General features: G+C 45.6%; 2 protein-coding genes across 5 annotated transcripts; one reads left to right on the top strand and one right to left on the bottom strand.

Annotated features, from left to right (window-relative positions):
* Positions 1 to 3,701: 3,701 nt before the first annotated feature.
* Positions 3,702 to 6,577, top strand: SPRYD4 (SPRY domain containing 4). The gene is made up of 3 exons (XM_045463329.1): positions 3,702 to 3,908; positions 4,339 to 4,659; positions 4,975 to 6,577. The coding sequence occupies exons 2-3, from the start codon at positions 4,575 to 4,577 to the stop codon at positions 5,511 to 5,513; spliced, it is 624 nt and encodes a 207-aa protein (XP_045319285.1). The 5' UTR covers positions 3,702 to 3,908; positions 4,339 to 4,574; the 3' UTR covers positions 5,514 to 6,577.
* Positions 6,545 to 21,109, bottom strand: GLS2 (glutaminase 2). Of its 4 annotated transcripts, XM_045463328.1 has the most exons (19): positions 20,623 to 20,739; positions 20,380 to 20,476; positions 15,316 to 15,415; positions 14,786 to 14,907; positions 14,040 to 14,169; positions 13,455 to 13,534; positions 13,205 to 13,368; positions 12,922 to 12,980; positions 11,585 to 11,617; positions 11,243 to 11,301; positions 10,448 to 10,514; positions 10,245 to 10,295; positions 9,847 to 10,023; positions 9,040 to 9,171; positions 8,834 to 8,926; positions 8,609 to 8,670; positions 7,830 to 7,906; positions 7,353 to 7,416; positions 6,545 to 7,219 (listed from the first exon to the last, which is right to left on the bottom strand). In XM_045463328.1, exons 3-19 carry the CDS (start codon positions 15,394 to 15,396, stop codon positions 7,063 to 7,065), a joined length of 1,608 nt encoding a protein of 535 aa, XP_045319284.1. In that variant the 5' UTR covers positions 15,397 to 15,415; positions 20,380 to 20,476; positions 20,623 to 20,739; the 3' UTR covers positions 6,545 to 7,062. The 4 variants fall into 4 exon arrangements, with proteins under 4 accessions (XP_045319284.1, XP_045319281.1, XP_045319282.1 ...); XM_045463325.1 differs by lacking the exon at positions 20,380 to 20,476 and having other exon boundaries at positions 20,623 to 21,108; XM_045463326.1 differs by lacking the exon at positions 20,623 to 20,739 and having other exon boundaries at positions 20,380 to 20,613.
* Positions 21,110 to 21,925: the final 816 nt, after the last annotated feature.

Genomic DNA, 21,925 nt, shown 5'->3' on the forward strand with positions numbered 1-21,925 from the left:
GGGTTTTGGGAGCCAGAGAGGTAAAGAGGAAAGCTAAAGTGAGGATCTGGAAGACAATAAGAATTCCAGGGAAGGCAAGGTAAGAATATTTCCATTCCTCACCAGAAACAGAGCAAGCCAGCAAGAGAGCATCAAGGCTGAACTGGCAATCAGGCCATTGGAATCTGCAAAAGAAAGTTCCTTTGAGGAAAACTGCCTGGGAGTGGAGGGGATTCCTGGAGTCTAACACTCTTGGGATCACCCAGGACAGACCCTAATTTGTCTTCGTCTTCTTTTCTGGTTAGCTTGTTCGCTTTTTGTGTTATCACTCTACTTCATTCTTGTATTTGGGGCTCTTGTCAGGGGTTGCCAGAATTTTTAATTCTAGATTCTCTGACTTCTCTCTTCTGGCCTTAAATAAGCATACAAAATTTTTGAATTTTTTTCCTACGAAGAACTATGAAAGTGGAGAAATAGGATTTGTAAAATAACAAACTTGGAGTAATTACAAAGTTATTTTGTAACTTGTAGTAGTGACCATCCTAGAGTCTCAAATATCTCTACAGTAGACTGAATTATCTCTGGGTTACTAACAATCAGCCTTCCAACCTCTTTATATTCCTGGGGCTAGGGATCCTAAGTTCACTATACCCTCTTCTATAAAGAAGGCTCCATTTCCCAGTCTCCTAGAGGTGCCATAAGAAGTATAATCCATAATATTAGGTAGTGAGTGCATCTATAAATCTCAGAGAATCCGCAGGCAGAGCTGTTTGTCTTGTTTCATTTCTCCACAGGGGTTTCACGTAATTACCATACCCACCTCTGAGGTTATCCAGGACCAGTTTACTACCTCTCTGAAGTTGCTCCCTGGCCAGTCCATATCATCATGACCTAAAGAATAACCTAGGTCTGAGTTTCATAAAAATATCTAACCTGCTGGGGCACCTGGGTGGCTCAGTCAGTTAAGCATCTGACTCTTGGTTTCAGCTCAGGTCATGATCTGTTTGTGAGTTTAAGCCCCACGCTGGGTTCCATGCTGACAGTGCAGAGCCTGCTTGGGATTCTCTCTCTCCGCCCCTCCCCCACTTGCTCTGTCTCTCTCTCTCAAAAATAAATAAATAAACTTAAAAATATATATATCTAACCTGCTGATCTAACAGGATTGTATCAGGATCAAATGAGATATACCCAGGCAATATACACATTAAGTTAGCTGCCTTAAAATGTAAATGAACTGATTCATGAATTAATCAGATATATACATAATTTATGATTATCAAGTATTGAACATCCTCTCTGGCAATTACAATGTGGGTGAATCGAGATATGGTCCTGAGGGGTTGAGTGAACTTCCATCTCTCCATCTACCATGTGGAATCTCTATCCCAGCCCCATATTCAGAATGCCAGATCAGCATGTAACCCAGCTCCATTGTGTGGACAGTTTCATAGGACAAAGGCCCCAGCATAGCACAAGCCAGCCTAGCAGCCCCTTTGGCTAGCTCCTGAGGGCCCCCCTTCTCTCTCTTTCTCTGGTTATGCTTTGCTGACTGCTGACTCCTGGCAAAGTCCAGAACAATCACCAAGCTCTGTGCATCATCCCTCTCCCATCCATAGTTAAGGGCTCCAATTAGCACTTGGATCAGGTGAGAGCTCCCACATATTAGAAATGGGCTAATTCAAGAAACAGAATGAAAATAGACTGAAACATCCTGTACTTGGCTCCTTCTCCCCTTCTTTTCATAGGGAGTCAGATACAACTCTAAGCCAGGGAGACCAGTGCTCACTATGGTTAGATTCTGTTCTAAGTACTTAATAGTATGTGTGTTATCTCACGTACTGGTTTTCCCTAGGACTGCACAGTTTATTCCCTACTTATTCTATTGACATCCTATCCTTGGATGACTTCACCTATGTCTGCTCTCCCTCAAAAATTATTTTTTTAATTAAAAAAATTTTTTTCAAAGTTTATTTATTTTGAGAGAGAGAGAGAGAGAGAGAGAGAGAGAGAGAGAGAATGCCCACAAGCTGGGGAGGAGCAGAGAGAAGGAGAGAACAGAATCCCAAGCAGGCTCCGCATCATCCATGCAGAGCCTGATGCAGGGCTTGAACTCATGAACTGCGAGATCATGACCTAGCCGAAATCAAGAGCTGGATGCTTAACTAACTGTGCTACCCAGGCACCCCTCTCCCTCAAAATTTATATCTATATATTTACAGAAAACTTTCACCTGGGTGTCCTATGGACACCTCAAATACAGCCTGTCTGAAACAGAATGGATTATCTTCCCCCCATTCAGACATGCTTTTCTTCTGTATCCAATCATTAAATCAGAAACCTATGAATCAGCTTTGATTCCTTCCCCTATCCTCCCATTTTCACCTAACCAGTCACCACCAGAACTCTACCAATTCTGTCTTTTAGATGACTTAACCCACACCATATCCCACCTGAGAACTCTATATCCTGTTTGACCCTGTTTCTGGTCTCATTCCCTCTCCAATTCATTCTCTATGTTGCTGTCAGCTTTATCTTTATAAAAACACCTGTAATTTGTCATTTCCCTGGGTCCCTTCAACAGCTCCTGAACATCTGAAAGACATTACTATGGGGTGCCTGGGTAGCTCAGTCAGTTAAGTATTTGAGGTTAAGCGCCTGACTCTTAATTCTGGCTCAGGTCATGATCTTACAGTTCCTGAGATCAAGCCCTGAGTCAGGCTCTGCACTGCCAGTGCAGTTGGAATTGCAGTTGGGATTCTTTCTCTCCCTTTCTCTCAAAATAAATAAATAAACATCAAATTAAAATACATTACTATAAATACAGGACTCTTCATAATTTACCCTCAACTTTTCCAACTGTTCTCCATATCTCTGCAGCATGAGGCCCTGCCAATTTTGTGCTTCTTGTGGCTTCTCAAATACTTCATTCTGTTTCATTACCCAGTGCTTTAGCAGAAGCTGTTCCCTACACCTTGAATGTCTTTTCCCCTTTCATATGTCAAGTGAAACCCTATCATTTCTTAATTATTATGCATGGAAACGTTAAGAATTAATTACTTGTACATTAGCAACGAGGTAGGTAAATCATCTCAATGATGGTGAGTTTTTATCAGATAGATGGTCAGTCTGTGAAAGTAAAATAATACAACACATGACAGGCAAGAAGCTATTTCCTCAGCAGGGAATAAAGTAACAGAGGTGTATCTAAGTGACAGTGTGAGAAATCTGCAATGATTGCTTCAGCTCTCACACCTAGGACGGAAACAAAGGAGAAAAGCTACAGAAACTGAACTCTGGAACTTTCTTCTCATCACCCCCAAAATACAAAGTACTGAGAGAGCAGGACTTTTCAGAAGGAGTGCTCTCCTCCATGCCTTCGCTCCTAGGCTTAGGAGGAACATAAACCGCTCTTCTCAGACACATTAGGCAGGATGTGTGAAGGCTGGACCAGGCTGACCCCTGGTGGAGAGAATGAACCAGTCATTGCACTCCAAGAATGTGATCGCAACACTTTCTCCCTTTATCCTCGTTCATTTACTGATTCAAAAACAACAGTACTTACCCCGTGTTTAGGGTAAAACCGAGGCCTTAGGTCAGAGAGAACAAAGGGCTTAATCGCCATTCCTAAGAATTCTTAAGAAACCATTCTTAATTCCCATTCTTAAGAATCTAATGGGTGAGATAAATAGCTGCCCCTTTAAATGTTCCCTTCTCGGCAGCCCTAGGGAGAGTGGGAGTCGTTAGGCGGCTAATGCAGTAAGTAGTCCAGGGGAGAAATGTGATGGGGATTGAACGACCATCAGATATATGTGAGGGAGACAAATCCAAGGGCTTCCAGGTTTCTGGCTTGGGCAACAGGTTGGTTATGGGTTGCAGTTCACAGGGTCAGGGAACCTACGCGGAGGAGGAATGGTGTGTAAGAAGACGAAGTAAGTGTTAGACACGTTAAGTTTGAGGTCACGGGAGGGATGGGAGTGGGCTACATCCAGGTAGAAATCTCTAATAGGTTGTAGGATATACAAATGGGATATACAAATCAGGAAAGAAATATGGGGTAGGGATTTAAAGTCCTTCTCCAGTAACTCTGAACATATAAAAACCAACGTTTACAGTATTTACACATTATTATAAAACAGCCTGCTACTTAACCTAGTGGTTATTTGTCAAGTTGTATTCTAGGTTATGCTCTCGTTTAATTTTTGTGAAGGTCTAAAGGGTTATTTTTTACAAATGAGAACACTTAAGGATCAGATTAAGTGATTTGCCCAAGGTCACACAGAGGAGCTAGGTTTGAATCCGATTACTGTTTAATTCTAAGATCTACACTTTTTGACGTTTTGCTACACCGTCTTTCTAAAGGTCCTACTTGGTAAAAACGTGAGCAGCACTGCCGGGAAAAAACCGAAATAAACCGTACCAAGCGCATGCGGACCAAGAACACATTTCACTAAGATGGCGGCTCCCCTGCTGGACGCAGGCTCCCTTACGTCATCACACTGCGCGGCCGCCTTTCGCGCACCACGTCGGAAAGTAGCAGGCGGGCTGATGGCCCGGTCCCAGGCCAGAGGGCGTGCCCTATTCATCCCTGGCGCAAGATGGCGCTGCCTTTTGCACGTTCGCTGTTCTTGTGCCGCTGGGGAGCTAAACGATTGGGGGTAGCCGTCGCGGAAGCCCGCAGAGGTAGGATTATCTCTTTTACTCTCTTTTATCTCCAAAATAGTTTCCGTTATTCCCGAGAGTCCCCTTGGGTCTCTCCCTGATCTGCTTTGGTCTTGAGAGTCCAAACCTGGGACACAATCTGGCTTTTTTTTTTTTTTTTTTATCCCGAGGCTTTTCCAGTCTGAAAGCCCATATTGAAGCGTCTCACTCTTGCCCGCGTGACATTTTTTCTGTTTCCTCGTGAGCGCATGACTGTTTCAGATCGTAATACGTATATATCACTAGATCTAGGGGTTTAGCCCTCGTCATCATCTAATCTCTTTGCTCTGCTCACAGGCATCAGTTTCAAACTGGAAGAAAAAACCGCCCACAGCAGCCTGGCGCTCTTCAAAGGTGACACAGGTGTCAAGTATGGCATAGTAGGATTGGAGCCCACCAAGTTGGCCCTGAATGTGGAGCGCTTCCGGGAATGGGCCGTAGTGCTGGCAGACACAGCAGTCACCAGTGGCAGGCACTACTGGGAAGTGACAGTGAAGCGCTCCCACCAATTCCGAATAGGAGTGGCAGATGTGGATATGTCCCGGGATAGCTGCATCGGTGTTGACGATCGTTCCTGGGTGTTCACGTATGCCCAGCGCAAGTGGCACACCATGTTGGCCAACGAAAAAGCCCCTATTGAGGGCATGGGGCAGCCAGAGAAGGTGGGGCTGTTGCTGGATTATGAGGCCCAAAAGCTGAGCCTGGTGGATGTGAGCAGGGTCGCTGTGGTCCACACGCTACAGACAGATTTCCGAGGTCCAGTGGTACCTGCCTTTGCCCTATGGGATGGAGAGCTGCTGACCCACTCAGGGCTTGAAGTGCCTAAAGGCCTCTAGTATGTGTTTCATTGGAGTGCCCAATCATGCTCTTCCTTGGGTAGCCTCCTGGTGAAACTGTCTGAAGCCTTTTAATTTTGCTGCTAAGCAACCTCCAACTCCCGCAATTCAGTGTTAGGCCCTCTGTGCAATATCTTAGTCTTTTTCCTTTCCCCTACCCTGTGAAAACTAGGCACACAGCCACCCTCTCCTCTCCCCCAATCTACTGCCAGTTTCCTAGGCTACCCGAGTGTACTTAATGTGACTGGCTTCCTTTGGTCCCTCTGCCTTCCTGTGCCCAGACCTCAGACTGCATTCAGTCCTGGGGTCTTAGCTTTCAACTTTGAATTTATTCATCACTGTGATACCTCTGCCTCCCTTTGCCCCCATGTGATTCCCCCCTCCCCCCACCTTGGGGCTCTACAGAATCTCTCCAGAGTAAATCGTTTCTACCTCTGGCTGGAGGAGTGGTACAATGACTTGGCCCTTTCCCTGTAGCACATACAGAGTCGACTCTGGCTCCCCAGGAAGTTCTTTACTGTCTCTGAATGAAACAGAGCCCTTCTTTCCTAGTACCTCAGTGCCAGACTCTCAGCCCCACACTGCTGCAGCTATCACCACCCAGAGTCCATCTGCCTTAATCTGCACATCCCTGACATCTGGTCAATCCATTATAATCATTGGGCCAGTTACAACCATGATCAAAGGAGACAAGATACTTGTGCCACAGTTGGAACTTCCAGAGGGAGGTGGGAGGCCTGAGGTCTTGCACAATCCCTTTTTGAGCCTGCTCAGACCCATGCCCTTACTATTACCACCCACTCTCCCCCCCACCCCCTCCAGCAGTTGCTGTATCCTAGCAACTCTAGGATACAGTTAACCTAGAGTAGTATTTAGGGTTGACGAAAACGTGGTGGGATGAGTATGTACGTGAAATATGTATTGTTTGGGCTCTGTCTGACCTTGTGGTTCTCTCTTATTCTACCTTTGTGATGGTGACGCAGCTGGATGCCCCTGTGGGAGAGAGAGAAGGACTAGGCTTAACAATTATAATTTGTGTAATTAAAGTTTATTTGAGCACAAAATACTTTCTCTGTCTAAAAAATTAGCAGTAGCAGCAGTACTTCCTGGCTAAGGAGGGCAGACCTCTCCAGACTATTAAAGTCTGGTGCATAGCTGTCCCACTTCCTTTGTGGATACATACCTGTACATGGTGGCTAGGGCCCCTTTACCAGAGCATCTCTGTCTCTCTCATGATGCTTTTTAAAGAAAGGGAGAGGGGACCTGGGTGAAGACCTGGGATGATTTTGAGTGGGCTAAACCATTAGGCTGTACCTCGAAGAAAGTCAGAGTCTCCATGGATTGCTCTACTGCATGGGTCCACCAAGGCACTTCTCTATACTCTGTCTGCCAAGGGAATGGGGTATTTTCACTCTCACAGAAAGCAGTAGCCTAAGTCTTGGTCCCCACTGAAGCAGTGCGGCTCTCCATAGCATGTTTGGTGGTTATGGGTTAAGTGTGTGGCCAGTCATGCTATTTCTTGAGCAGGTACTGTATGTGCACCCCATGCTCACACCATGCTCTCTAAGTTCTCCTTGGACAGGGCCTCGGCCGCTGCTTCGGCCTGAGTCTCAGATGGTGTATAGGAGTCCTGGTAATCCTGAAGCAGTTTCACCACCTCCAGGTGGTTGAACTGCACAGCATCATCCAGGGGAATGTTGCCCCACCTGAAAGGAACAAAGCCCACGATCAGGCAAAGAAGACATTGAGAACGCTATGGTTAAATAGTGACTGTGGTGGCTGGAGGGCAGTGGGAGAAAAGCTGCTGCTCAGCCCTCCTTTTACCTTAATCCTACTCACCTGTCCTTAACAAAAGGATTCACTTTGCAAGCCTCAATCAGGAATTTAACAACTTCGATGTGTCCTAGGAATATGGGCAGAAGGAAAATGAGATGGCACAGATCCTGAATCTTTTGGTGTTAACATTAGTATAGACTTTTGGCAGCTGGAGTCTGAACCAAAATGGGAAAGGTCTCTTCCCATTTTGCTCCCTGAAGCACCCAATAATAGTTGGCCTGCAAACTGCAGGGCATCTGGACAAAACCAGTTCCTTCCCGTGTAACCTTAAGGGCATATGCGATAGGGATTACTCTTGTTAGAAAAGAAAGACTCTTAGGGGGTGCCTAGCTGGCTCAGTCAGTAGAGTATGCAACTCTTGATCTCAAGGTTGTGAGTTTGAGCCCCATGCTGGGAGTAGTTTACTTAAAAAAAAAAAAAAAAAAAGAATAAAATATAAAAAAAGAAAGGGTCTTCCCCTTTTATTTAACCTTTAGATACCTTCAGCTGCAGCAACATGCAGGGCTGTGCGGGAGTCATAATCTTTCTGTTCCATGTCCATGGCTGACAAGGCAAACCTGAGGGTGGTGGAAAATAGCTAGAGTTACCCAGATCAGCCTAGAATCACTAGTGTCTTTTCTGAAGTGGGGTCAGACTGGATGGATTCCAGAAAAAGTAAAACAGAGCTTATGGTAAGATCTGTAGACTCTGAGTAATCATGTTCTATACCCAGATGAGACTGTTACTCCCGAATCAGACGGGTGTGATGCTTCCAGAAACATCATTGCCTACATGTTTGCTGATGTTGGTGATCTACTTGAGGCAAGGTCCTTAATTACTTCCAAGGATTCTGCTCTTAACACCCAGGTTAATCCTAACAGTGACTACTGTTAATTAAATTCTTATCCCATGGCAGTCACTGTACTTAAAATAATCTCCTTAAGAAATTTTTTTCTTTAGTGTTTTTATTTTTGAGAGAGACAGAGCATAAACGGGGGAGGGGCAGAGAGAGGGAGACACAATCTGAAGCAGGCTCCAGGCTCCAAGCTGTCAGCACAGGGCCTGATGCGGGGCTTGAATTCACAAACCGCAAGATCATGACCTGAATGGAAGTCGGATACTTAACCGACTAAGCCACCCAAGGGCCCCTAAAATAATCTCATTTAAATGCAATCTGTGCTATTTTATCTGGCTCTAAAGCTGAAGCACTTAACTATTTTGCTGTGTTGACTCCTAATGAGATCTCTGACCAGGAGTATTTTAGTGTGTTTATTTAGTACCTTCGAAGAGCTGAGACATCTCCACTATAGGCAGCAAATAATAGGTTCACCACAGTCTTGTTCTGGAAAACAGAACACCTTAGATTAACTGTGACTTTGAGCTCACCCATGCCCAGCTCTACCCTGTGACCCTTCTACAAAGATGCTTAGCCAAGGGTATTGCTAAAGCATTATGGAATGTTATATTCTGAAATATTCTTATAAGCCACCTTGGGTTTTCCTTACCCGAACTTCTCCCCCTTCACGCCGTGGGTCTAACTTCCGAGCACAGTGCCTCAGGTTGTCGTAGTTGTGGAAATTGAAGAGAGACACCAACTTCTAGAATCATAAGCCAAAGAGATTGTTTACTTACTCCCTGCACTTCGTAGAAGCTCAAAATTGTTTCATTTACTCATTCAAAAACATTAAGTCTTACATGCAAAGTAACTCACCTGGCAGAAGCTGATGCCCCTGTGGCTGTTCCCTAGCTTGTCCAGTGGAGGTGACAGACACATCATTCCCATGACATTAGGTACTACTAGGAGGATGGCTCCTGACACAGCTGACTTGGCTGGCAGGCCCACCTTGGGGACAAAGTTGAAACTGAGGATAAGCTAGAGGTGCCCCCAAGTCCAGATTAATAAGTTAGTCTATCCCAAATGACTGCATAGGCAAAGCCATATCCATCTCAACCTTTTGGCTTGTTAATTAGCTTCTTTTCTTACTAATCTCCTGCCCTCTCTCCCTTAAATTAATGGCTTCAGTAAGGAAATATTTGTTGAGTGTCTATGCTGTGCCTGATGCTGCCCTAGAACTAGGACAGTATCATTTGACTTCATTCTGGTGGTAGGAGATACATCATCAACAGAGAAAAAAAACCACAGCTTGTGGGAAAACACAGGAGAAATGAAGTAGGGTGCAGGGATAGAGAATGAAGTGGGAGGGGGCCCTACTGGAGACAGGATGGTCAGAAAAGCCTCTCTGAGGAAGTGGCATCTAAACTGAGACCTAGAGAAGTGCCAGGCACGTGAAGAGCAGCAGAAGAGTGGCTTAGAAGCTGCAGCATCATGTATTGATGTGTTTGAGGGATTTGGTGTGTTTGACAAACTCCCCTAAGGATTCTCAGCCTAACTGCCTGGCTGGAAGCTACTGAATGACAGGCAGGAACAAGCTTCCATCCTCAACTTTGAGAGACTCCGCGTCCTCATGTCTCGGCTCTGGACTGGTGGCAAATGCATGGCAGGGCCAGCAGCACTCACATGGAAGGCAAACTGGCCTGAGAAGTCGTACATGCCGCAGGAGTGCATGAGGCTGAGGGTGTTGCGCACTGCTTCAGCGCTCAGCACGCTCTCTCCTGTGATGGGGCAGATCCCGCCATTGGCCAGGGTGGCTGCCATGACACTGCCTGACTCACAGGTCACCTCCACGGAGCACAGCTATGGAGACAAGGCAGAGGTGAGGGTGCAGTGTGGATGTGAACACTGTGCTCTTGGGTCTAGAGCAATGTTCTTGGCATCCTGATCTTTCAAAAAGTTCCCCTGGTGTTTCTGAAGGACACCAGAACCACTGAAAAGGAGCATCCCTCTTGTGGGTGAGAGGAAGGATGGCAGTCTGTCCTGTTCCTTTGGCCCGGAGCTAAACAGAAGTGTTTCCTCACCTGGAAATAGAGATCAAGGGCAGCCATCATGTCCACCCCCTTAGGAAAGCACTGTAAGAAAGAAGAAGGGAGAGCATTTCTTTTCAGGCCATCAGCAGATCCTGTCACATTGCCAGGATCTCAAGCAAAGTCCCCAGCCCCAGTTGCCCTTCCACCAGCTGCAGAATTCCCAGGGACTTTCTATGCCGGCCTCTCCCAATTACCTTCTTTTCCTTTAGATAGTAGCCAATGGCATAATTCCGATCCCCTGTTTCCTTCTCTGACTGGAATCTGAAGCAAACACTGAATTTAGTACTTGATGTTTGAGGGTGGGTGTAAGGAGAGGGGAAAAATACCTTCCTTGAGAGAGATAGAACTAGATCACACATGTCAAACTAAATCAGCCCCTGTATAAATTCTCACAGTAATACTGGAGGAAACTTCTGACCCTGAGGAAACACTGGGCAAAACTTTATTGTAAAGCATAAAAAAACAAACCAAACCCAAAATGGGTCATCTAGTTTGGGAAAACTGATGAGCATTTTGGCCTTGAGGGACTTGTCAAGAAAGGGTTTAAGAATAAGCCCTCATACTGCCTCTCTTAAGTACTAAGTAGAAATGGAGGGATGCCTGGGTGGCTCAGTTGGTTAAGTGTCAGACTCTTGATTTTGGCTGAGGTCATGATCTCATGATTCATGGATTCAAGCCCCACGTCTGGCTCTGTGCTGACAATGCAGAGCCTGCCTGGATTCTCTCTCTCTTCTCTGCCCCTCTCCTGTTCACGCTTGCGCACACACACACCCTCTCAAAATAAATAAAAACTTAAAAAAAGAAATGGAACAAGTTTTTTTACAAAGTAAACATGTCAGTGAAGGGACTCCGAGGAAGCTATGTGGCCAAAATTCCCCTGGATTTCTTGCTCTTAAGATTTATCACCACCCCCACCTTCTCTATCACACACATGCACACACAAACACACCCCACAATGTATCCATCCAATCCTATGAACAGAGCCTTACGTAGCATTGCTGAAACCCATGTATTCGTTCCCAGCCATTTTGTTCAGATACTGTAATACCTAAAAGAGAAAAAGGAGCATGGAAGGCACCACATGAGAGAGAACCTCTACTAAACACATACTAGCCTGCCTAACTTTTTTGAACTCCTCAGTCCTTATCATAGCAGGGACTCAAGAGGCTTTTTCCCTCTGAGGCCACAGATCCCCACACCTCTGGAAATAAAGCTTCTAGTATGGGCTGGTGCATTATCAAAGTGGGGTTAGAGCCACGCACTGGGACACCTGGAAAGGATAACATGCCATCGAGAAAAGCAGCCAGGAGCTGAGTAGCAAGGGAACTTACAAAATCAAACTTCTCTGCTTTGTTACAGTCCATCTGCAAAGAGAGAGAGAGAGAGAGAGAGAGAGAGAGAGAGAGAGAGATATCAGCATTCCAAGCCTAGGAGGATGACAGGAGTGCCAGGAGGACCTAGTGCAGTTAATGTCTTAGACTGGTTTTGCTAGTGACTTTTTTTTTTTTTTTTTTACAACGGAGTCTTTTTGTATACCTGCATATCATATCCAATGATCTTAAAAACCAAACCATTTAGATTTTAGTATCAAGTAATGAGTACAAATAACCTCACCCCATCTGTGAGTTTTACTCATCCCTGAGCCTCACTTCCATTTCCATTCTCAATCCCAGCCCTCATCTGACTCTCACTTTCCTTCTCCTGATTCCAGTCCTGTCCCCAAGCCCCATTCCTATTCCTGATCCCCATCCTCATCCCTTATGGCCCAAGCTAGAACCATACTCTATCCCTATCCCTGACTCCCATAGCTATCTCCAACTGGAGTGACAGGAATGGGATCAGGAGGTGTGTTGCATTTAATACTCAATTACATCAATTATATTGATAACCGAAATAAAGCTGAAGATTTTAGCCGAGTGTCAGGTCCAATAGGCCCACTTAGATGGGAATGGAATGAGGCAGGTGCCAGTTACAGGGCTGTAGACAGAGCTATCCCAGGGCAAGGGGAGAGCCTGAGCCTGGTCTGGTCTCCCATTCCACCCCCACCACACTCCATTGCTTCCTGTACATGTCAACTATAGTGTCAACACCATAGGGACTCTGACACCTGAATCCCAGGGGGGAGGGTTCCTAACACCACCTTCCCCAGGAGGGGCTGTGATTGGCTCTGGAGTGTTGCGGCCCACACTGTTCTCAGGTTCTTGCTCAAGCCCTGGGAGACCTACAGCTGACAGACCAGCCTGATACCCTTGCTCAAGGCCAACTCACAGTTTCAGGTGACGTGAATAGCTGCCCTGGCCTGGCCATTCACCCTTCTTTCTGTGTCCCTCACCCAGAAGTGGCCAATCAGTACCCAACAGTGCTGTCCTCCCCCTGTGTCTGGCATTTGGCCCTTGGTCCTAGGCAGGGGTCAAGACCTGAAGACCTGCTCACTTCTCTAAGGGCCAGGAAGCTCTGGGCTCCAGACTCAGGGTTGGGGGCAGAGGTACCGCTCCTTTTACTAACATCTTCGACATATGTGGGTCCTTGCTGTGCCCTCACTACTTCCTGGGGACCCTCATAGGAACCAAGGCCCAGCAGTCTCCTGGAGAACTGGGCAGATATGTGGGATATAGGAACAAGGGGGTTTAGAGAACAGTACCTTCCAGATGGCTAGGATGGCACTGACCTTGATCAGGGAGCTCACAACAATGGCACCAGCATTGACCATGGGGTTATGGGGGATTCCTGGAGAAATACAAACCACCCAGAGTTTTATTAGCTGCTGAGCAAAGCCTCCTTTACAGCCGGCCCACTCTGCAGGCTAGACAAGAAAAATTTCTTTGCTGGGGAGGATGAAATGACAGAGCTAATCAGCAAAGTCAGAGAAATAAACAAACAAGGCTGGAGGGATAGGTGGGAATAAGAAGAGGGACATCTATGAGTCTGGCCTGAGCCCTGGTAGTGCTCACCTTCCTCATTGAGAGAGAGCTTGTTGTAACGTAGGCCACTGGGCTCCTTGCCCACAAACTTGTGCACGTAGTCAGTGCCTAGGGTGCTTATGGAGATGGCATAGGTGAGGGGCTTCACACAAGACTGCAGGCAGAAGGGGATCTTTGTGTGGCCCACGGAGTGCCTGGGGGCAGATAGGTGCCATGAAAGGGATCAGCCTATGTTCTGCACCCGTGCTCTGCCTCCCCTTCCTCTCACCCAGTATCTTACCGCTGACCATCCACAGTGCACAGGGAGACACCCCACAGGTCTGGATTGGATTTGGCCAGCTGAGGGATGTAGGCCGCCACCTGGGCATGAGTGGGGAGACAAAACAGACAGAATGGAGATATGGATGTAGAGGGGGAACAGAGATAATCAGAGTCAGGATAAAGGTGAAAATTCTGTCTTCTGAAGGGCAATAGGGTTCCCTCCTGCCTGTTGTTCTCAGGGACACCCAAGCCTTAAGTCCAAGAAGGCCTTAGCTTTCTGTAGCTCTATTCTTATAGAGATGGCAGTAAAGCCTACGGAAAGTAAAAAGAGGAAAATTCTGGGTTTTGGTTCTCAGGCTCAATTACCCTATAGGTCTCTTTCAAAGTTCGATTGAATCCTTTATGCCACTTGTCCCCTAAGAAACTTCAGATTCCTTCACCTGCTCTAGAAATCACATGTATAGAAATACATAAAGCATTTGTCCCCATTTTTAGAGGTTCTGCTTATCTCTCATCCATGGATTCCCAGCCCCAAGAAATTTCCAAGAAGCAAGGTATATCTGGCCCAGAGCCCTTGCCCCTCCCTTAGTCCCCTGGCCCTCACTTTGCCTCCAGTGAGCTCTTTGGCATCCTCAAAGATGCGATCCACATGGCTCGTGAACTCCTCAAAATCAGGAATGACAAACTTCTTTCGGAATGCCTGGGTCAGGAGCACAATGTTGCTGCTCACACACCTGGATCCCAGACACGATTGGGTTAGGGGGCTGGAGAGATGCAGCTGTGACTCACTCTGGAGCCATGGAAGTTGGGAATAAAGAAGGCGTGAGTGGTCATGAGGTTTGGGACCAACAGCTCTATAACCTTTGGCATGTCACTTTATCTTTCTGGGTCTTAAGTTTCTTTTGCCCCTAAAATGAGGGGTTGTTGTAATGATGTGGAAAGATACCCCAAGACAGTGTCTTGGGATATAAGAAAAAAATACCCATATAATATGTATAGTGGGCCACCTTTATATTTTAAGAATCCTAAGTCATATAAGTATATTTATATATATTCCTGTATGTATGTAAATGCATAGGACGTTATCTAGAAGATACCCACTAATCTGTTAACAATGTTTACTTCTGGGAAAGGGGACTGGGATTGGGGAGAGAGGGAAAGGAGAACATGTATTTCTATATTGTTTGAACTTATTATATATAATGAGTATATGCATGTTCACATGTTACTTGTGTAATAAGTAATAAAATGAAGGGTCAAACTATCCAATCCCCAAGAGCCCTCCCTGCTATTATAGTCTATGTCCACATCAGTTTTGAGAGTGGGTGCCCTTGTTTCTGGGGCCCTCACTTTTGGAAGAGATCTCGGTCCAAGAGGCCACCACTGCTGGACTCTCGAACCATGCGGCGCATCTGGCTCATGCAGTCCCGAAGCCGGGGATCTGATGTCTGCAGTCCAGTGGCCTTCAGTGCCTTTAGGGGAAAGAAGAACCCTGGTAAGGTCAACTACAAGGACAGCAATGCAATCCTAACATTCTTTCCCAATGGATAACAACTAGCTCAATCCCAACTACTGTAATAGGTGGAACAAATGGGTTTGCAGACTAAGAAAGGAGAGAATTGTGCAGCTATGGAGACTGATAAAGGTTTCCTGCCCTTTTTTATCAAGGAAGCTGGTTCCTGAACCCTTGGGGTCAAAGTCTCAAACCAAGAAGAATGGCTGAATCAGAGGGTTTCATCTTCCTACCCTGGTCCAGAGACTGGATTGCCTTATGAATCTAGACATCTACTACCATATTGCTACCATGGCCCATTAGCCATCCCCCCACTTCCCAGAGATCCTGAAGATTCAGTGTTCTGAGCAGGTAGAGAGGAACTTACAGTAGTGAACTTGTGGATAGGGATTCGTTCCTGTCCCTCAGCAATAGTGTAGAAGAGCAGATCACCCAGGCGCGACAGCATGCCACTCTCTGATGAATCACTGTTTGGGGGCAGAGATAGGGGAGGAGGATAGGAACGTGAGAACTGCTCCCTGCTTCTCCTCCTAGAACATGGCCTTATAAGTAGATAGGTGTCCTCACTCTATGCCTCCTCCCTGAACCAGCTGATCTAGCCCTATAATTCCAACTTTCACATCTGTCCTGAGAAGTCAAATCTTACTGTCTAGATTTCTTTTGTTCCTAACCTTCAGACCTTTATTTCTAGCTGCTTTCTAGACATTTCCATTTCTAGATGTCCCATAGGGCACTGCCAAACTCAAAATGTCCAAGTGTCCAAATGTCATTTCCCCTCCCTCCCTCTGCTCCTCTTCTGTGCTTCCCATTTGGGTTAATAGCCGTATCACTCACCCAGGTGCCAACCCAGAAATGTGGAATCATTTGGATAATTCCCATACCTTATATCCATGTTCAGTTGGTAACCCACACTATGTCTCTCAAATCCACCCTGTTTTCTTCCTTTGTGCCAGCACGGCACAGTATAAAGAACAAGAGTTTGCCCCTTAATAGCTGTGTGACCTTAATATAGATAGGAAATCAGGTTATTTAATAATGCTGAACATGCTTCCTCATCTGTAAAATAAGGGTAGTAATGTGTGCTTTACATGGATGAAGTAGGCTTAATTAACAAAACATTTAGTGGAAAATGGTGTTTTATAAAGTAAATGCTCAGTAAACCATGCTTCATCATCAGCTCCACATTGTCTGTTCCCTAACTGCTACCACCCTCCCTTGACTTCCAACCCATCTTCCACAATGTGCCAGTTAACTTTCTAAAAGTCAAATATCATTTCTCTACTCAAAAACCTTTGATAGCTCTCCAGTGCCTACACATAAGTTATTTCTTGGTATGGCATTCAAGGCTCTTAAAACCTACCAACATTCTTTTTCTATTCTCCACCATGTCCCAACACTTCAGTTACGCCAGATAACAGGTAGGTCCTTGTGGACCAGACATGGTTAGGCTTCCTGGCCTTTGCTTATGCTGCAGCTTCTGCATGGAATTACCTTTTTCTCCCTTCACTTGGAAAAGTCCTGCTCATCCTTCAAGGTCCAGATCAAATGTTACTAATTCTATAAAGGCTTCCTCAAACCTCCCAATATTGTTTATGCTGCTGGTATGACACAACACACCATCTTATTGACAGAAGACTCCCTTGCTCCACTGTTAGGGGTGTGTGTGTGTGTGTGTGTGTGTGTGTGTGTGTGTGTGTGTGTGTGTTTAGCATCAACATTCTTTATTTTTATTAAATTAGAAGTACAGGAGTGCCTGGGTGGCTCAGTTGGTTAAGCATCCGACTCTTGATCTTAGCTCAGGTCTTTATCTCAGGGTTATGAGTTCAAGCCCCATGTTGGGCTCTACGCCCAGCATGGAGCCTATTAAAAAAAAAAAAAAAAAAAGAAGTACATTGCAAAATCGTAAACAGGTATGATAATATTTTGGATTACAGATTAAATTCAAAATAAAAAGATGTAGGGGTACCTGGGTGGCTCACTGGTTAAGTGTCCAACTTTGGCTCAGGTCATGATCTCACAGTTCATGAGTTTGAGCCCCACGTGGGTCTCTCTGCTGTCAGTGAGGAGCCTGCTTCAGATCCTCTCTCCCCTTCTCTCTGCCTTTGCCCCACCCTCATGCACTCTCTTTCTCAAAAAAAAAAAAAATAAAAATAAATAAATAAATAAAATAAAATAAAAATAAAATGACGTAAAAAAAATTTTAAATATTTTAAGTAATCTCTGCACCCAACGTGGGGCTCGAACTCACAACCTCAAGATCAAGAGGTGCATGCTCCACTGACTGAGCCAACCAGGTGCCCCAAGATGTAAAAATTTCTAATTCCAATTTTTCTGATTTGAAATTAGAAAACACCTTTAAAAAAAAAAAATCTCCTACCCCCCCTTACTCATTTTGCGCATCCTACCATCCCCTCCCTCCAGGTCTTTGTGTTTTGGATTCCTACGTCTTCCTAACATTGAGTGAAGTCCCTAGCACACAGTGGGTCTTCAATAAAGAATTACCAAGTTACGTTTCTAGGAAGGTCCCTATTGCCCAAAGTATCTCTCTTGCTGGCTTATAATGCTTAACATTCCAGGTATTAAAAACTTCTTGGTCTTCAAGAGTTCTATTAATATGTTAACAGATTTAGAGAAATTATTTTATCAGATCATTCCAAATATGACAGCTATTTGAGATTAAGACCCTTTAATCTCTTTGATCCAACAATTTGACTTCCAGGTATTTATCTCGTAAGTGTACTTACATACCTACAAAATAACATATTCCCATTTATTGCATTGTTAGTAATAGTAGTACTGGAAACAATGGAAATGTGCATCAACAGGGAACTGCTTAAATTATGGTACATTCATGTAATGGAATATTATGCAGTATAAAAAAGAAGAGATGAGAGAATTCTTTAAGTACTGATATGGAATGATCCCTAACATGTCATATTAACTAAAATAAGCCATCTGTAAAACAGTGTTCATAGTATGGTACTATTTATGTTTAAAAGGAAAAAATATGTTTGCCTTTACAAGCACAAAATATTTCTGGAAGGATATATATGAAACCTGTTAAAAAATAAAAAGAAACCTGTAAGCCTGATTTACCTTCCTCTAGGGTGATGAAGCAAGTGCTGGGCAAAAGGAGTGGGAGGGATACTTCCCACTATATATCTTTTTGCATATTTTGAGCCATATGAATATGTATATATTATTTATTGAATATGGACATATTATCTATTGAAACAAGGCATTAAAAAATTAAAAGTCTCTCAAGAAGCTTGGCATAGACCAGGCATGTGTGTGTTTAGGGTCAGGGGTCAGAAAGAATACCAGGAGAGGGGTGTTTTCTTGTTTCTGAGGAAATCCAACTGTCACAATGAGGCTAGTGCCTATAAGGAGGACAGAGTCCATCTGGTGATAGAAGAAGGGAGGAGGAAAAAGCTATATGAGGAATAACGCAAGAAGGAAATTATGTAGGAACATTTAGAGGGCAAGTCTCTGTGCCTGGAAGCTGAGGGAAGACAGGAAATAATGCCATACCACTGAAGTATAACAAGCCTTAAGAAAATTGCAAACCCTTTGGCCCAGATAAGGATTGATCTATGATATAATGTTGAGGGGCAAAAAAGCAAGGTGCAGAACAATGTGTATACCATGATACCATTTTCACAAAAAAGAAAGGAAAAAAATATCAACATGTATTTGCTGATATATGCATACAATATCTTTAGAAGGTTATACAAGATATCGATGACAGGTGTCCCTGGCGAGCAAAATTTCCTAGGAATTTACTCTAAGAAATAATTGAACCGGTCCACAAGAATATGTAGTAACCAGATTGAAGACTGGTTAAATAAATTATGATATCTCACACAATGGAATCTTAAAATGGCTAAGTAGCAGCCACTAAAATGACAATAATATCACACACATACACATTCAATGGTATTAAAAGCTGTTTATAAATGAAAAAGGTTACCAAGGAATATGAAGACTGTAATCCTATTTTTGTTAAAATTTTATATATACGTATATAGGGTATGTATGGATATACATCACAACATTAATGGTTACCTCTAATTTGGGATCTTTATTTTCTTCTTGATACTCTATCTTATTTTTCTTTTATAATCAGGAATAACAAAGCTAAATATTAAAAAAACAAACAAGAACCTGAATACCAGGGCATTTTCTCTTTTCTGCCTTCCTTCTCCCCCATCCCCCAAACACAAGAAACCCTCCCATCATGGTGTCACACTCCAGAGCCAATCCCCCTCCAGTGCTCTCAATTCCTTTTGCTCAAGGGAGAACCAGATCAAGGCTCCTACTAAGAATTCCCTGGGAGCAAAGGCAGCCATAGGCAGGAGGATCAAGGTTCCCCAAAACACTTCCATCACCAGACACCACTGGGTAAGGAAGTATGTGTAGAAGGAACCAGGGATACTACTTGCTTCCCAGGAGGTTTAAAGGTGAGGGAGATTAAGGCTTTGCTCTATCCCACCATTTCTCCCATGGTGATTATTTGGGGAAAGTTGGAATGGAGAGTAGAATGAGACAGAGAGAGGGCTTATTCTTTAAAATTTAAATGTTCCATGTTTCCTTGAGAAGCAGCTGATGGAAAAGGACAGCCTAATAATTAATGATAAATAAATCATACCTTACTGGTCTGTTACCTGTCAGGACAGGGGCTCCAGTGGTGGTGAGGCAGTGCTGTGTCTATCTGGCTACTTTAATTATGATATGCATGTCTTTCTGAATGTCATCAGTACATGTCAATGACAGGAGAGATGGTCCATTTTCTGTTCCTGCTATGATAGTGCAGGGACTACTTGGACAGTGTCTATGTTGGCTGCTGGAAAGGACAAAATTCCCTGCTCAGCTCCGTCTGTGTCTCGGAGAAAAGAGGCTCAGCCACCAAGTTTTCCTGGGTGGAAGAAAGAGGTGCAGCCTCTGGGGCAGAGTAATAAATAGCCCAAGGGATGAGAACCCTTCAAATCAGGGAGCCTGAGCAGCACAAATAACGGCTGACTGGTTCTGGTTTGGGAAATCTGAGCCTTATAATTTTTTACCGAATTATAACGATTTTCCTCATTTAACAACCAACTGGAAAACGACCCTCATTCTACAGATTAGGAGCCCCGATAACGCACACATCCAACACATATGCAAACGACACACCACGTACCTGCGCACTAATACACGCGCATCACACATTACACGCCGAGGACATGCCAAAACACAGACACACCATACAGATGGACAGACACAAGTACACCAAGACTCGAGGAGGAGGCTGTTCCATACCCACTCATCCCATAAAATACATCCGAGGACCTAGGAGAGGGAAGGTGAGGATGCGCGGTGCGCACACGGCCCTGCACTCAGACACGTGCACCAACCAACACGCCGCGCTTGTCTGCGTTCCCAGTTAAGTACGCACCTTGGACAGGCACCATCCCGAGGACCGACCTGCCCAAACGCCCTCCCGGGCGGACGGCATGTTACCGCCCGAGCGCGGCGGACCCAAAACCCCAGATCTAAAAGAAAAGGCATCGCAGGCTAGTGAGCGAGAAGAGAAGGGGAGATGAGGTGCGCTCTCGGGGTAAGGGTACTCCGAGCTGGCGACAACGACAGTGGGAGTGGGAGCGAGCCTGTTCCCCTGCCCCTGTCCCGCAAGCCTTACTGATCCCGGTGCTGCGGCTGGTGGCTGTGCGGCGTCTCTCTGCCCAGCGCCGCGGCCTCACTGAGGTGGTGCCGGACGCCCCCGCCAAGAAGAGGGCTCCGGCTCAGGTGACCCCAGCCTCCCAGCCAGCAGTGACTGCCGGCCCCGCTCAGCGCATTCTGCAGAGCCCTCATAGAGCGCATCCCCCCAGCGCGCCGCCCGCTCTGCCCGAGCGACCTAGGAGTCTGAGCGGTGGCTGGAGGGAGGGGCGGAGGAATCGCGAACGCCGCGAGGTGGAAGGAGCTCTATGTTGGAGTGCGGCGCCCGGGCTGTGGAGGGGAGGAGGGGCCCAGTGGGTGGGGTTGGAGCAGGAGGAGGGGCCCTAAATGTCTCCAGGTCTCTAAACGTCTCCGGCCCCTGCCAGGTGCACTCAATCCCCACCTAGAGAGGGGATGGGCGAGGAGTGCAAGATATCTAAGGTGAGAAAGCTGCGGAGGATATTTAGCGGGTGGAACCAGAGAGCTGTGCCTGAAGTTGGGATGGACAATGCCCAGGTCCAATCATTGGGGAAGCAAAGACCTTGGGGGCGGAGAAAAGATGAAGTTACCCAATTGAGAGCAAGGCAGTGGGTCGTCCGCAAAAGCCTTGCGGATTCTTTAGTGCCTTGACACCCTGCGGCAGCCTTGCGTACAGACGTTGAGGGCGGGAAAGCCGAGGCTTGGCGATTTGCGAAGCTCCCGGAGGACGCGGGGGCTTCAGAACCATGGAATTCTCGGAGAGAGAGGAGAGCGGTATCTCTCTGCACTCAGATAAGAGTGAGCCCTTTTCAGGAGGCCACCTAGTGACCTTCAACATTCCAAGGCCGGAACCGGCCACGGTAACCCGCCGCGTAGACCGGCACGGAGGTCCAATGAACGCGTGGTCTCCGGCACGCGGTATTGGTGAGTGAGGAGTCAGATGGCCGGAAAATACCCTGACCAGAAACAGCCCCTGCGCACTTTAGGGAGTTCCTGAGGTGGTGAAAAGGTCACCCTGGTGGTTATTAGATTGCCTACGTTCACGTGCTATCTCTACCAATTATTTGGTGGCTGTATAGGGCTTGCCTGTTCTCGATAGAGCCTTTATACATTTTATAAGCCGTTAAGTGCTCCCAAAATTTTAGTTATTTGAACTACCACACCCTGTATTCCTCACGTAAAAGAAGTGATATAGAAAAGTAGTGGTTTTTTTTTTTTTTCTAAAGATTTTATTTTTGAGTAATCTCTGCATTCAACATGGAGCTCGAACTTAAAGCCCCAAGATCAAGATTCACACGCTCCACAGA

The sequence above is a fragment of the Leopardus geoffroyi genome, chromosome B4, assembly GCF_018350155.1.
Source record: "Leopardus geoffroyi isolate Oge1 chromosome B4, O.geoffroyi_Oge1_pat1.0, whole genome shotgun sequence".
Taxonomy (NCBI): Eukaryota; Metazoa; Chordata; class Mammalia; order Carnivora; family Felidae; genus Leopardus; species Leopardus geoffroyi.